The sequence below is a fragment of the Stenella coeruleoalba genome (assembly GCF_951394435.1).
Source record: "Stenella coeruleoalba genome assembly, chromosome: 6".
Classification (NCBI taxonomy): Eukaryota; Metazoa; Chordata; class Mammalia; order Artiodactyla; family Delphinidae; genus Stenella; species Stenella coeruleoalba.
This window is the reverse complement of record NC_137151.1, coordinates 6,395,230-6,411,203: the sequence shown is the minus strand read 5'-3', so window position 1 is coordinate 6,411,203 and position 15,974 is coordinate 6,395,230. Positions and strand designations below refer to the sequence as shown.

At 38.9% G+C, this 15,974-nt stretch overlaps 1 protein-coding gene across 5 annotated transcripts in view; it reads right to left on the bottom strand.

Annotated features, from left to right (window-relative positions):
- The window catches only part of WDR33 (WD repeat domain 33), a 103,502-nt gene that overhangs the window by 14,471 nt on the left and 73,057 nt on the right, over positions 1 to 15,974 (bottom strand). For all 5 annotated transcript variants that reach the window (XM_079924101.1, XM_079924102.1, XM_079924103.1 and 2 more), the window contains exons 8-16: positions 6,480 to 6,606; positions 5,056 to 5,210; positions 4,884 to 4,962; positions 4,350 to 4,460; positions 3,891 to 3,985; positions 3,591 to 3,677; positions 3,220 to 3,359; positions 2,427 to 2,579; positions 707 to 1,792 (exon numbers count right to left, since the gene is read on the bottom strand). In XM_079924101.1, coding sequence (XP_079780227.1) covers positions 707 to 1,792; positions 2,427 to 2,579; positions 3,220 to 3,359; positions 3,591 to 3,677; positions 3,891 to 3,985; positions 4,350 to 4,460; positions 4,884 to 4,962; positions 5,056 to 5,210; positions 6,480 to 6,606 — 2,033 coding nt within the window. The remainder of the gene's footprint in view (positions 1 to 706; positions 1,793 to 2,426; positions 2,580 to 3,219; positions 3,360 to 3,590; positions 3,678 to 3,890; positions 3,986 to 4,349; positions 4,461 to 4,883; positions 4,963 to 5,055; positions 5,211 to 6,479; positions 6,607 to 15,974) is intronic.

Sequence of the window (15,974 nt, the reverse complement as noted above, 5' to 3'; positions counted from 1 at the left end):
AAACTTGGCTGACAATAACAGAATCCTCTAAAAAGGGCCAAGAAAATTTCTACAGAAATACTCCCTCCTGTAAACACTTTTATATGTGAGCTAAAAAAAACAACTTGAACGGAACTTCATCCAAAGGGTCACCATTTGAAAACGCACAATTCTGGACTCAAGAGATCTCTAAAAGCATTCACTGAAATGAAAATAGTGAGATCACAGTCTACAGTATACTCATGAGTTAAACACCCCACACTATCTTAACAGTAGAGCCGGCAGGCAGATCAGCAGGCAGATAGGGGGTGGCTCAGCTGTCCGGCAAGCCCATGAAACACCAGCCTACAAAGGCAATAGCCCAGAAAATAGAGCAGGACAGGATCAGAGCCACCCATGCTCCCTCCTCACCCTCCTCAGGGCCACAGCTCTTTTGGAGCCCTGGGACAATTATGAACTGTATTCAACAGGGACTGCATCATTTCTGGAAGAACCTCTATTCAAAAACATAGGTTGAGAAGTAAAGATTCATATTGCGATGTATTTGGTATCTACTTAATTACTCTAATTTCTTTCTTCAGCCATGATGCTATTCTCAAGCCACCATCACTACTTGAGAGACATCTATACCAGCTGTGACTGCCTTTCTCAGCATTTGGAAGTGCCACCTCAGTGCAGAGTGTATTTTCCCAAAGTGTAATGCCTACAAGTTGGAAAGAAATAATACCTGGTTGAAGGGGGCCCGGGGCCCATCACCTAGCAGAGCTGTTTTCTGCTGCTGGAATGGTATTGGCCCTTGAGATGGATGTGGCCCTCTTGCCGGGTTCTGCTGTCCCTGAGGTCCAGGGGGCCCTTGCATGCCACCCTGGGGTGGAGGTCCCAAAGAGCCCTGGGGCGGCCCCTGCTGACCTTGTGAGCCTGGAGGCCCTCGCAATTCCTGGGGAGGGCCCATCATTGATCCTTGGGGTGGAGGCCCCTGCATGCCTCGCATCTCCTGAGGACCTCGCATCTCCTGAGGGCCATGTCCCAGCAGTCCACTTGGAGGATGAGGTCCTCTCATCTCTTGAGGCGGGTGGCCCAGCATCATCCCTTGGGGAGCAGGACCCTGGTTCTCTCGGGGGCCTGGAGGACCCTGCATTCCTCTTGGATTCAATCCCATCAGAGGTCCCTGAGACACAGGACCTTGGATCCCTTGAGACCCTGGCCCACCTTGCATCCCATGAGGATGGGGAGGTCCTTGCATTCCTCTGGGACCAGGTGGTCCCTGCATACCTTGAGTACCAGGTCCCTGAGGGCCCAAGTGACCCTGGGGACCAGGTGGGCCTTGGGGGCCTATGTGACCTTGTGGGCCAGGTGGGCCCTGAGGACCCATATGACCTTGAGGACCAGAAGTGCCCTGTGGTCCAGGTGGTCCTTGAGGTCCCAAAGGGCCATGAGGTCCAGGATGCCTTTGCATTCCTTGGGGCCCATGCATGTCCTGAGGCCTCGGCAACCCCTGGGGTGGGCCCTGGGGCCCTTGTGGTCCCATGAATCCTTGTGGCCCCCCACCTCCCTGATGCAGTGGAGGACCCTGTGGTCCCATTTGTCCCTGGGGTCCAGGGGGCCTAAACTGTCCCTGTGGACCTGGAGGCCCCATTTGAGCCATGTTCATTGGCATCTGCTGAGATGGATGAGGCTGTTGAAAACCTTGAGGAATCTGAGACATTGGACCTTGTCCTGGAAAGGGCTGGGGTCCCAGGAGAGGGGTGCCAGATGAAGGAGGAGGCTGAATTTGCTCAGCCTGTTTCTGTGCAAGTCTTTCAATTTTAAGTTGCTGGAAAGAAAGGAAGAAAAAGCATGCTGATAAAAATGCCAGAGCCCTTAAAGATGACAATATTGCTATCACTTATTTCATTAGGGGAGCCTCAAAACAAACATAAGGTACTGAGTGGCCTCTAGAGTCCATATGATATTCAGATGTTCTGAAGGTACTCAGGCTTCCAGACTCTAGAATGCTTCTTTTTAGGTGCTGGGAAACAGCAGTCAGGACTATTTATATCCATCTTGATCAGGGAAAGCCCAACAATTTACTAGTGTTTTACCATTCTTGGTAGCTGCCAAAGGTAGGGAAAATAAGAACAAACCACCTGTTCTAGAGCTGACAGAAAGAAATTTTTTATCCGTGGATAAGTAAATGAATCCAAATTAAAACTATGTTGGTTTATCCTGTCTATTAAAAAACGTATATTCAACTTAGGTCTACTTGCTGCTTGACTGATCTGGTTTTAAAAGTCTAAGAAACACGATTCTTTTAGAAACTAGCTTCCTAATGCAGCAATAAGAAATGATATTGCTCATCAGACCCATCTGAGAGTCCATTCCCTTCTCCTTAAGAGCATATCAATAAACAAAACGTTAATCACTACTTTCTTAGATGATCTCGAATCCCCCAGAAGAGCGTCACACACCTCCAGAAGCTGTGGGTTAGTATACTGCAATGTGGCCATCTCTTGTTCGATTTCTGCTTGTGTTTTTTTCTTCTCTTCCAATTTAATGTCTTCTTTTCTGTCATTCAGTACCTCGTTTGGGGCAGGAATTGGGACTTTATTTTGCATCCAAGCCTTGGGAAAGAAGAGAATATTAAAGTATACTCTAAGTGTGTAAATCATAATGACAGAATGAGAAAGCCATTCTATAATGTCAGTGGCTCATTCCAACCTGGTGAATACAAGTCGGCTCAGCTGGTAAACTATCTTTATTTCTAATACTAATTCTTAGTGACACAGGAATGGAGTCAGGCAAGCACATCACTAGGTAGAAATTGTTGTTGATAAAAGCTGCAAGATCTCACATGTTATTAAGATGCAACACCTGCCTGCCTCTTCAAAAGGACACGTGCACTCTGTGTTGAGGGAACAAAGTGGAAGACAGACAAAATATGTTGAAGAGGGTCAACATACTCTCCCTGCTCCATGTCTCTTTTTTCCTGCTTCTGATAGCTTGGAATGATAACAAGAAGGTGAGAATAAAAGAAGACCTAGAGAAGATTCATGACAAACTCAGGACTAACTGCAAAGCAACACATGGGAACTATGTCTAATAATGCCTGAAATATGTGAAGAATGCTCAAAAAATGTCTGTAGTACAGAAATACCTTCAACAGATGAGATAATCCAAGAGAAACCTACTTCTGCACTTCAGTTAGACTTACCAAGCGGAGTCTCCCACCAAGTGGGCAGGGGTGCACTTCTAGTTACTCACCTGCTGAAACTGAGCAGGAATAGGTTTTGCATAAGGAACTTTCTTCTGAGGTACTTTTTTCTGATCCTTTTGCATCACCTCCTCCATTCCCCAATCTAAACCTGGAATTGTCATTTCAATTTCGTTTGATTCATCTTTCCCTGAAACCATAAAGAGAAGTAGTTAGCCAAGGAAATAAAAGAAAGTGGTCACTTCATCAATGAACACATTTTCGGAAGAACAGATTCTAAATATCGTGCAGTTTACATCACTTTTATCAACATTTCTCAACATACATCATTTTGGCATTTTCAACATAATTTAATATCATGATTATAAGAAATAGGTAAAATTACAGAAAAGGTAAAATTTATAGGTACAACTTCTCTTACCCATCTGTTCTTGTTCCATAGCTAATTTTAGTTGTTCTGGTATTCCCATCCCTGGAATTACTGCCAGGCTATTAGGTTCAAGGTCATCTGTACATAGGAATACAGCCAGTGTCAATAGAGATTTTATAAATGTATCAGGCCAATAAAATTAACACTTTATAAAAATGAAAATTATTGCTGGCGATTTATAAATCCATAAACTATAAAACTAAAATTCGTTTTGCAAAATCTTCTCAACACCTAACACTTTTATAACAGAATATCAGATTTCAAAGACAGATAAACATGCAAGAACCTCACCGTATTCCACTCCATCTTCAGACATTCCAGGCAACAGGTTTAGATTGTATCGATCTCGCATTTTATCACCTGGTCGGTTTCGGGTCCAAAATTTGCTGTCAAAATAAAAGTATTTGGAGGGGGGGAGGAGAGGAGCACGGTTTCAGTGTATTTCTGGGCACTTAACAGTACTTAGCAGTCCTCTGGCAAAAACAACAAAGTTTTACAATGCCTTATTCTAAACATTTTTAATGTAGAAAGACACTTTTTAAATTAGAAGGCAAAACAAAATTCAAATAAGAAAGTCATATTCAATACCCAATCTCCTTGTAATATACATATTTATAAACCACTACCAACATGTCCTTAAGAGTAAGTTAGAAAACAAATTAATACATTCCTATATGAATAAGATATACATTTATCTCCTGCTGCTCCATAAATACAGTAATTCCTTGTTATTTTTGACATAAAGCTTACCTAGTATGGTCATTTGAGCCTGAGCAGAGAATATGTCCAAGAGGATGCCAAGCCAGACTCCAAATCATTCCTTCATGGGCCATCTCCATCCCACCCACTTCTTTCTCTACCCTGTAATGGCACCACAGAAAGTAGTCTTTTTCACAAAAGTTACCCAACCCCTCCCCCACCAAGAAAGACATTTTCTTTTAGCGCAACACAAAGCTACCAAAGTCAGTTACTTTAAATCTGGTCAATTCCACATGTTTCAGAGGTACTGATTTGTCATCAGGAATACAGTCTTTTATCCAGAGTACCTCAGAGGGGAAATGCTTCAGAAATGACCTCACCACAAGAAACAAGGAAGTTGGTCTTACTCTCCCTTCAAGACTTCCATAGCCAAAAAGAGAGATGCTAAGTTTTCTGTTCCAAACTGGGTTTACAGATACAGGACATATGAACACTCAGAAAAAATACAAAACACTATCATTTTTTTCATGTTCAGGTGCTCTCTTCATAAAATTTACAACTTTTTACATAGTAAGTGCCACATACCCAACATGCCAGAATAACAAAGAGCCATCAGACCCTCCACTGGCAAAAAGTCCTTCATGAACAGGATGCCAGGCCACAGCTGTAAACAAAAACACGGAGAAGGACAAAACTATTAGGATCTCAGAACACTACAGGTAACAGTCAAAATGAGAAGCATATCATAGCCGCCGACCTGTAGCTTCTTTCTTATGACCTCGGAAGACTTGAAGCTCTTCTTTCAGGTTTCGGATGTCGAAAAGTTTACAGAGGTGGTCACGTGATGCTGTGAGTAGCCAGTTACCATTGAGATTTAATTTCACTTCCATTACTGTGTTTTTATGGGCATGACTACAAACAAAGTACCAAGAAAATAATCTGTCAGAATTCAAAACAAGTATGAATCAATATAATGACCATTTTTCTTGAAAAGCACATGGCAGTCAAGATGGCAAGAACTTTGGCCTAGAAGTAATAAAGCATGTAACATTATAGGACCATGGTTAAAAGTACACGTGAAAGAAATAGGTCAAAGACAGAAAGAAATAATGTCCATTATCTAAGCACAGCTTTCACTAACTAGTTAAAATAGGAGAACTTCAACTGGATAGAAAAGTTTATCTGTGAAGCAGGGGAAGCACTTGAACACATAAATTAATATTCGATAAAGCTCATTCAATTTTAAAAATTCAATGAAGCTTCTCTCATTAAGTCAAAGCAATTTTAAAAAGGACACAAGATAGTTTGAGGGTTAATTTGAACTAAAGACTCTGCAACCGCTGAGGCCTGCACAATGCACATCTCCAAGGAGCACCATTCACAAGGCGTCCTATTTGGTTGTGGCCACTGGAGCTGTGCAACAAGGCAGCCTTGCTCCAGCCAGCTCACTCTGGGTATGGCTCAATTCCCAATCAGAGGGACCAGGATACAGCTGCTTAGTCAAAAAAACGTTAACAACATATTCACAGAACTGTGAATGTTTACTGATAATTCAAAGAGAAAATTTTTTATGATGTGGAACTGATTCAAATATGAAGAACTGATTCAAATATGAAGGGAAAATTTCAGTTCTCAAATATGAGAACTGATTCAAATATGAAGGGAAAATTTCTCTATAAGTAGATGTAGTGAGATGGAGAAAGCTGGGCTGTGTCTAACAAATGGCACACATGTCGGGACTTCCCTGGTGGTACAGTGGTTATGACTCCGCGCTTCCAATGCAGAGGGCGTGGGTTCGATCCCTGGTTGGGGAATATGATCCCACATGCCGTGCAGCCATAGTTTAAAAAAAAATGGCACACACATCAATTCCATACAAAATGTATTATGATGAGGAGACAGTAAAGCTAGAAGAGTAGCAATAACCACCTCCTCCCCACCCCCGTGACGCCCCAATTAAATTTAGATGTATGTGGCAGAACAAAAATCAAGCCTTATTTTATCAGGAATTTAGAGAGAAATCATATTTAATAAATAAGAAGGCTCTAGGTGTAAGTCCATCTGTTGTCTACACTACTTTTTCAGGAATATATGAGAGGGGAAAAAAAGCTAAAAGGTAAAGAATACAGGCAGCTTTGCTCCCCTTGGTTTAGGGACCAAGGTGGGGTTCCTATCACTTACAGTGTTGCAAGACTCTGCCCAGTCTTGGGATCCCAGAACTTGATTGGCTGTTGACTATCTTTACTTCCTGAAACAACTAACCCTTTTGTTGGATGCCAGTCTACACACTTCACATCAGCACCGTGCCCTGTCGGAAACAAGTTAAGATAAAAACCTAATCAGCATAGATATTTCAAACAGGACTCCATTCTAATTTAAACCAAAATAGAGAAACCTATTAAATGTTTTGATCCTAGTACTCAGTCATCTTAAACTTTTAAAACAAACTCTCTTTGGCCTTTGTGTCTGGAAGACTTTTGGGTACAGCAACCTCTCCTCCTATGCCACAATGCACAGGGACCATTCCTCTTCTGGAACTAAGCTCACCTTCTCACGTACTTGCTGGTAGGCCGGTCAAGATTTTTGGAAGCCCCTGTAAAGCTGTGCAAACTTTTCATGATCTTCTATGTATTGTCCTAATTATTAGAAACAATGCTTGTCATTCACTTTAGCTTTCCTGCTTTGAAGTAGTCCCTATAGATCAAAAGTCCTAAATTCAGATTCAGACACCACCACTTTCTAGATGTGACAATACGAAAAGTATTCCATCTTTCTGATCCCATTTACTGAAACGCAGAATGGGAAAAATAATCCCTGCTTCATTCACACATATGTCAGATGAGATGCCAATAAAAGTTAGTCTATCGAGTGCTCACTATATGATAGGCAGTGTATCGAGCACCTCTTTAAATCTTCTCAAAACCCTGAGAAAAGCTAGTCAACAATAACAGGAGCTGGAATCTGAACCCTGTCTGTAGGAATAGAGATAGTTCTCTTAACCACTGTGCTAGAGCATGAGGTTGCTTCAAAAACGCAACAGATTAACCGTTACTAAAAATTACGAAAGTGAAAACCAGAATTTACAAAACTGAAAAAAATGAGCATGATTTTTGAAAACTTGTTGCTGTACAAAAAGAGCCTCAAGAGTATTTTATATAGCAAATGCACTAAGAAGCAGGTGAAGGGGAAGGTAAACAGCATTTGAAACGGCTCCTTCTCTAACCAGGCTCAAATCCAGCTTCTATGGAGTATGAGGTGGGAAGCAGGAAGGATACAGAAGAATAGAAAAATAGGGAAGTAGGGAAGAAGGAAGAGATGGTTCTAGAGGCGCTGGAGAGTGAATGTGCACCATGCAGAAGGGAAATTCGCATCTCACGTAGGCAAGGACTTATCTAAAGCTCATCTCAGGGCTGGCGCTCGGGAGATACCAACTCTCTGGAGGAGCTTGGCAACGTGTATTAAAAGTTCGGAAAAAGTACGTATCCTGCAACCCGCTAAACTCCACGTCTCAGAATTGATCATCAGGATACAATGGGTGTCCAAAAAGATTGGCATATAATGATGTTGACCGACATAGTTTATTTTTAAATGCTCCTGAATAGGAAATATACTACAGAATAAATTTCAGCATGGCACATGTGCTCAATGGAATATGATGCACCTATTATAAATGATTCTATAGATAATTTAATGGCATGATTAAAATGTTCATGATACTAAGTTTATTAAAAAAAACAAACACCAGTGTGTATAGCATTCCTGATGCCATCACTGTAGAAGGCAAACAAATTAATAACGAGTGACTGTGTGTGCATATCTATATAGAGAAATAAAGGCAGGAAGTCTAGACACCAAGCTGTTATAATACTAAGCTGGATAGGACTTTTAAGGTGATTCTTATTTCTGTGTCTTCTGTTTTTATATTTCCTACAATAAAAATATATTATTTTGTAACTAGGATCTGAAGGTGGGAAAGGGGAAAGAGGTCTCGTTGTTGCCTTAATTTTTTATTAAGAACTGAGGATGGAAAAGTTGGACAGAAATATAATTCAGTCCCCCAGCCCCTTGCTTGCCTTAAGAACTTTTAATGTTATTAACAATTTTATCCTTAAAAGATATGGCCAGGGAATTTTAAAACTTTATGGGCCACTATCACCTGAAATTGAATATTATGTATAGATACGTATGTATTTTTACCAAATTTGAGTACAAAGTGCGTGAGAAAGTATTTTTAAAATGTGATGCACTATGCAAAAATGTTCATATTCTTAGCTGCCACCTCTACCCTCACCTTCTCTGGGACACTTTTATTACATAAAGAAAGTTGAGTTTAGTTTAAAGAAGTATATGCAAAAACAAGAAAACTATCAACCCATAAGAAAAGAACAACAAAATGTATTTTAGCTGCTTCACTTTTGTTTTCGGAAGTTTTCTAAAATATTTCAGTAGAATTCAAACAAGTGAAAAATCCCATCCATCCCTTTCTGTTAAATGAATTTACCCATATCCATATATATCACTAATATACATCAAACTGATTGGAACTGATTCGTGGATGTTATTTTATTGGTCACTGTCCCTAATAATAAAAATACTACTACTAGCAAACACATATACTCCTTATGTATGGTACTATTCTAAGCAAAGAATGTATACTGAGTCATCATTTTACATGATTACAAAGCACAGACAGGTTAAAAAAGTTGCCCACGATTATACAGATGATGTGTGGCAGAGCAGACACCTGAATGCAGGGAACCGGCCCCCGAGCCACTCTGCTCTTAATGCCTATTCTATACTGCCTGATTACGTGTGAAAGGTTACTTTGAGAGTTACAGAAGGAAAACAAAAATATGTACCTTCCTATTTGCTTCTCTATGCATAAAGACTCACCAAAGGGCGGTACGTTGCAGACAGGGTACTGAAATAGAAGGGGGACTATTCAAGCCTTTACATTATTTTACTTTTGAAAAATGTATATGTATTATCTACTTTAAAAAAATTAAATACAAATAAAATAATCTAAGAAAATATGTACAAAAAAGTATGTGCAGGTTGCTAACATTTGTGGCTTAAAAAGAGACACACACACACATACACAGAGCACACACATACATTTGCTTAAAAATGCATAAAATAGGGCTTCCCTGGTGGCGCAGTGGTTGAGAGTCCACCTGCCGATGCAGGGGACGTGGGTTCGTGCCCCGGTCCGGGAAGATCCCACATGCCGTGGAGCGGCTGGGCCCGTGAGCCACGGCCGCTGAGTCTGCGCATCTGGAGCCTGTGCTCCGCAGCGGGACAGGCCACAACAGTGAGAGGCCCACGTACCGCAAAAAAAAAAAAAAAACTGCATAGAATATGTCTGAAAGAATATGAAAGAATCTGATAATACTGACTGCTACCAAGAAGGGGAATTGGTACCCTTGTACCCTGGGAACAAGGGTAAGGAGAGTTCACTGTATATTATTTGGTAATTTTAAAATATTGAAACACATGAAATGATCTATTGAGAAAAATATTCAATTAAAAAATTTTATTTACTAGATAACACATTGATTACCTGTATGAAATCTTTACAAGCAGCATATGTCATTTTCATAATTTTTCATGAAAAAGAATAAATAGATTAAGCTGGCATAGAAGCAAATTGATATGCAACTGCTTCCTTCTCCAGGGAAAAAAGTTACTGAATTCCCAATGAAGTGACAAAAACTATTTCAAATGATAAAATTCTACCCTCTCATGTCAATATGATACATTTAGATCCAGAAGAATCTGACTGATAGAAATCTATCCTAAGAAAATAATTTTCAAGGATTTTTAAAAACTCTTATTTTTAAAATATGGTATTTGAAGTCTTGTTCATAAGTTTAAAAGTATAAAAAATTTTAGAAGTGGAATGACTAAATGAACTGTGCCACAGTCCCAAAACAAAAGAAACATACAACTACTACAATGAAGATTCTGGGAACAAAGAAAAACATGCTTATGAAATAAAGGGAACTTTTACAAGCAAACAACACAGGCACAACCTGTGCATATGCTATGAGAATGACTATAAAAATGTACACATATATTTGCAAAAATGTAGATACAAATAAGCAGGAAATGAAAAACGTATTGGGATTGTGAGAAAAAAGGTAAAATTTTTCTATCCACATTTCCTCTAATGTTATACTGTGGTTTTAACCATAAATAACATGGGTTAGATTTTTGTGTGTGTGTGAACTTTTTGATATGTTTTTAAAATGAGAAAAAAAATGCAAGTTACTTAGCTAGGTAATGTCTTATCCATCAAATTAGCAAAAATTAATTTTGGTGACACCCAGTGTAGTAAGTTACAGACGCTCTTATGCATAACTGGTTGGAAAGTAAATCAGTACGACTTTGCAGGGAGGCTTTTGGCCCTATCAAAATGTTAAATGCTCACCACCTTTAATTCTGTAATCCCTCTGCTAGGAATTTACCCTATGTTTGTAGCTGTAAAAGCACACCAAGATTTATATACAAAGGTATTTATTACACCGTGTTTGAATTATAAAACTGGAAACAACCTCAATATAAATCAGTGAGGGAATATTTAGAAAAATTAAGATAAATCCATATAATTGAATACTATACGGCTGTTAAAACTGAAGCTGAAACTGAATCTGGAGTGACAGAAGTGTTTTATATCTTGATTATGGTGGTGGTTTCAAAAATGAAGCAGTGAGGGCTTCCCTGGTGGCGCAGTGGTTGAGAGTCCGCCTGCCGATGCAGGGGACACGGGTTCGTGCCCCGGTCCGGGAAGATCCCACATGCCGCGGAGCGGCTGGGCCCGTGAGCCATGGCCACTGAGCCTGCGCGTCTGGAGCCTGTGCTCCGCAATGGGAGAGGTCACAACAGTGAGAGGCCCGCGTATCGCAAAAAAAAAAAAAAAAATGAAGCAGTGAGAAGGAACTTTCTGGAGGGACTGAAATGTTATGTATCTTGATTATGGTGTATATATTTGTCAAAATTCATAGAACTGTACACCTAAAAAAAGGTAAATGTTACCATATGTAACTTACACCTCAATAAACCTGACTTCTAAATAATATAAGCAGAAAAGCAAGGTGTAATTTAGCCCCATTTGGAAAAAAGAAAACTTAAGCTGTTAATAGTTTTTTAGGGAGAAGAAATGGTATGGGAATAAGAAGAAGTCATTTACTCTTCTGTACTGCTTGAAGTTTTTAACATGCGCTTTTATTACTTTACTTAATGTCAACTGGCTTTGGTTTCCCTCTATTCAAAACTCAAGGGACTGACTGACATCAATTAGCGCCTGTGTTTGTCAATACAGAACTAACCAGTGCCTGTGGTCCCGGGAAGATGTGCTTCAGAACCTCAGTGGGAATGAAAGTTTTCGTTGAAAGCTCTTGGACTCGCTATGGCTGAACTAAGTTTCAAGGATAATATGGGTTTTGTGACCTGGCATGCTATATATAAAAACTTAATCTTATATAAATTATTATCTCATAGAAAAACGACTGAGTCCCAAACACATGGCTTATCAATTTCAACCATTAACCCTGAAGAACGCCTTTACAACAATTTTTATCATTTCAAAGGTCCAGAATTTCAGCATAGAATCATTCAAAGTTCTTTGTTACCCCCAAACATGGAAATTTTAAGACTGTAGTATCTGCAGTGCTAAAGCAATTAACACAGACTTAATGGAAAATTCATTCATGTGACAACTGTTTTTTATTGGCCTACTGACCTAGGTATTTTAGTACTAAAAACATCTTTCTAATGGCTCAAGATTTTAGGACTGAAAACTTCTTGCCAATGAAAGACCAAGTATTTTTTAAAGTGGCATTTAAACGTTTCAGAATCAAGCCCATAAAAAATACAAAGATACAACTCTCAACACCACCAAACCTCCTCCGGATACTATAAAGCCTAACACAGGAAAACGTGGAGCCCTGCAGGGGACTGACAGGAGTCTAAAGGCAGATTGTAGTAAACACATACAATCCTTAGTAGGATGGCAGAGCTTTAAGAAGCCAGTGATGTGGGCACAGAGTTACCAAGTAAAAACTCTAGGATCCCCAGGAAAGGTAACAAGTAGCTCGGCCATACTGCAACTACAACTATGCTTAAAGAAAGATTTCAATATTGAGGTTTGGGGGTACAACTGCCAAATTCTAAAATATCCCAACTGCCAAAATCATCAAATAAAAAACAAGACTGTCATGATAAATCTACACGTGACATTCCCTTTGAATGCTTATAAATATTTAAGAACTTAACCTGCACTGTTCAATATAGTAGCTATTAGCCACCTGTGGCTATTTAAATGTTTTAATTTAGATTAAAAATTAGGTCGCTCAGTCACACTAGCGACATTTCAAGTGCTCAACAACCACCTGTGACTAACAGCTAGCATACTGGACAGCATAAACACAGAGTATTTCCATCATCTCAAGAAGTCCTATTAGACAACACTGATTTAGACTGTAATTAGACATTTTAAAGAAAGTCTCCTTGAATTTCCATAATCACATTATTTTTATTCCCTATCTCAGTTACACAATGAATAGCAACAACAAAAAAATTACCTTCAATTGATACTTGAGCTAGTGAAGACCTACAAAGTTATACAGCCTTGTAATTTTTACAAGAGAAAACTGAGGCCTAAAAGGGTTTAGGCCAGTGGCCAGGTGGCCAGGACTGCCTTCTTCCCGTTCCAATCTTCCCTTCACCTCACTAAATATAACATCCAAATGAAGTGGCAGAAGAGGTCCTTTTGTTTTGTTTCACTTATCAAATTTTGCTTGCTCAAATGTAACTGAGGGTGTAGAAGGCAAACTTCTGCACACCTTTCCATCTCTCAGAACTGTACAAGAAAAGAATTTAGGGGTAAAATCTAAAGATAAACACATAAAAAAGAATTACTTTTTAACTATCTGAGAAGTAACCAGATTGACTTCGAAGACCAGGGTCCTGTTAAATGTGGCAACCATGACCCAACTCCACCCAAAGAAATTCCAAATTAATCTAACCATACTGGGTTACTCTCAGAGCTTAAGCTTTGAGGGCAATGAGTTCTGCATCATTTCTTTGCTAGCTAAACATTCCCACAGGGTGCTAGCTAAATGAATAGTGACAGAATTAGCATCTCTGAGACACTGGTGGCATTGCTTTGTGGATTAACCTGTGTCTGACATGCCAGAATTGTTTAGCTTATTATTTCATAATTATTTGCAGAAAGCAACCATTAATTGTGCATTAGAATTTATACCAAATGGGGAGGTAAACAGTAATTTTACTTATTCCACTTGATTATACTTTCACACATTCATCTATCTTTCACTTGTTCACTAATTCAAAATAAGTGTGCTCAATAGCAACATTTATTGGGTTCCTGTTATGGGTGCTCAACCTCTAAAATATGTGACCACCAAATGAAATAGAATTGAACACTGGGGAAGTATCTGTGGAATCACACAGTCCAGGTACAATAACTTTCAAAAAAGTTAATACTTAGAATAAATGTTTTCTGAATATAGACTGAAATTAAGCCAGCAAACAATTAATGCAGGTGTTTTAGAGACCCTCTCCACAAAATAAAAACAGAAAAAAAACCTCTTTTAAAAACAATGTTACATGACTATGCTTGAAATAGGAAGGTGCAGAATGCAAAAAATAATAATAATAATATTTTTCCTAATGACAAAATGCTTAATGTGTTGTTGTTTTTAAAGGAGATCCTAGAAATATAATGCAGAGACTCCTTAATAAACCCTAAAATTCTGAGAATAACAGGATAGATGGTTAGGTCCTTAGCTGTTTGGCAAACAGCTCTAGACTTACTTTTGTAGAAAGTGGAGTCTTCCTGTTGATTAATAATTTCCAATCTCAGAATCGTAAAGTGTAGTGCAGTGAACGCTAGGAGCCAACAAGGGAACAAGGTCTGTTTTTGTACTCTTCCCTTATCCGAGGAGGTTCCCTGGCCTCTGTGAAATTGTATGTAGACTTTGTGCCCCTGTGCATTTTTCAAGAACCTCATCTCTCCTCCACAGCCTCACCAGATCCTAAGGGACCTATCATCCCACACAGGTAAACAGCCCTGCCTTAAGACAATGCATATGCCCCCAAGGCTCGGTGAACAGTCTGAAAATCAAGATACAGAGTTTTATTTGAAGGTCAGAAATAGTGTCCATTTTCCCATTTTATTTTTCCTGGATCAGACCATTATATGAACAAATCTTAAGGAAAATTTCTTTTATACATAGCTTACAAAAAGCACCAAGATTTTCTAATACAGGAAGGAAAAAAAGCAAACAAAATTTAAGCGCCACCTTGTACAACATTAACAGCTGAAGAACTGTTATTCAAGAAAGTGTGTCAAGCATTAACAAACTCAAGCTACTTCCAGCCACAAGAACATAAAATGTAACAGATCAGTTCAAGGCAAAGGGTATGTGTAGCCATGGTCCATAGGCAAACACTTCAGTAGGTCAGCGGAATCAAGAATTTAAAAAATTAAGGAGCATAAGCAACTTGTATGTTGGTCAATGAATATGCAATTTATTAACATTTTTACCTTCCTTTTTTGCAGAATGATTTTAAATTTGATCGAACACTGAACATCAACTGGAAGTAATTACTATCTTTGTCATTTAAATCTAGAAAGTTACATTAGTAAAAAACTATAAAATTAAATGGAAAATAAATTTTGGAAAGAGTACACCTCTAGGCAGTGTTTACACAAAGCATATTCCAAGCAACAACAGTGCACAGAATCATGGGGGAAGGGTTTCTCCGGTCAAATAGCTGGGCAATGCTGAATTTTAAAAATTGACAAGTTTCTTTTCATGTCTGAGAGCCTTCAGTGCTTTCAATATGTATTACAAATCTGTAGGTGAAAATTTGACCGCAAGCCTTTTTTTCTCAGAATACTTCCAAGTCCCTCAAAAGACCAATCTGTGAAATTTTGAAATGCTAGCTTAGGATGTGGTCTGGCAATGATGAACCTAAATTCAGGTCAGCAGACACCTCTGGAGCAGGAGAGGAGCAACTAAAGGGACCTTTAACCATATCTGCAATGTGTGTAATGTGTACTTCTTTTTAAAATTCAGAAATAAGTATGGCAAAATGTAAGGATTTGACAGAGCTGAGTGGTAACACAGAAAAGTGTTATAAAAAACAGTTAAACATACGGTGTCAGAAAAGCGTCCAGTATACAAACAAAAACAAACTCAAATGGCACAGGGGGTAGGCACATCATAAATTTGCCCATCTTCTACTTAACTTATATATTTAATTTGCGTATGCAAGTAAAATGGTTTCTATTTATTTGTACCATGTATTTACATGGTACTGACAAAGGCTGACCTAAATGAAATTGTCAAGTAGGTTAAAAATTGAAATTAAACACACATCTCATAAGATTAATGCCATGTAACTACTTCTGGCATAAAGTGAAAAAAATTATGAATATATGACTAAGTATATAATTTCTGAGTCCAATTAAAAATTTAAAGTATTCAAAAAAGTACAAGGCTATTTTGGAGAATATTTATCAAAGCAGATTAAAGCAAAGGAATGCAACAACCAAATATTCTTTCAGCCTCATTGTTGTTGTACTCCCCCAACTGCTGGATGTTAACAATCAATATATCAAAGCACTTCAGCCATTTGTCTGGGATG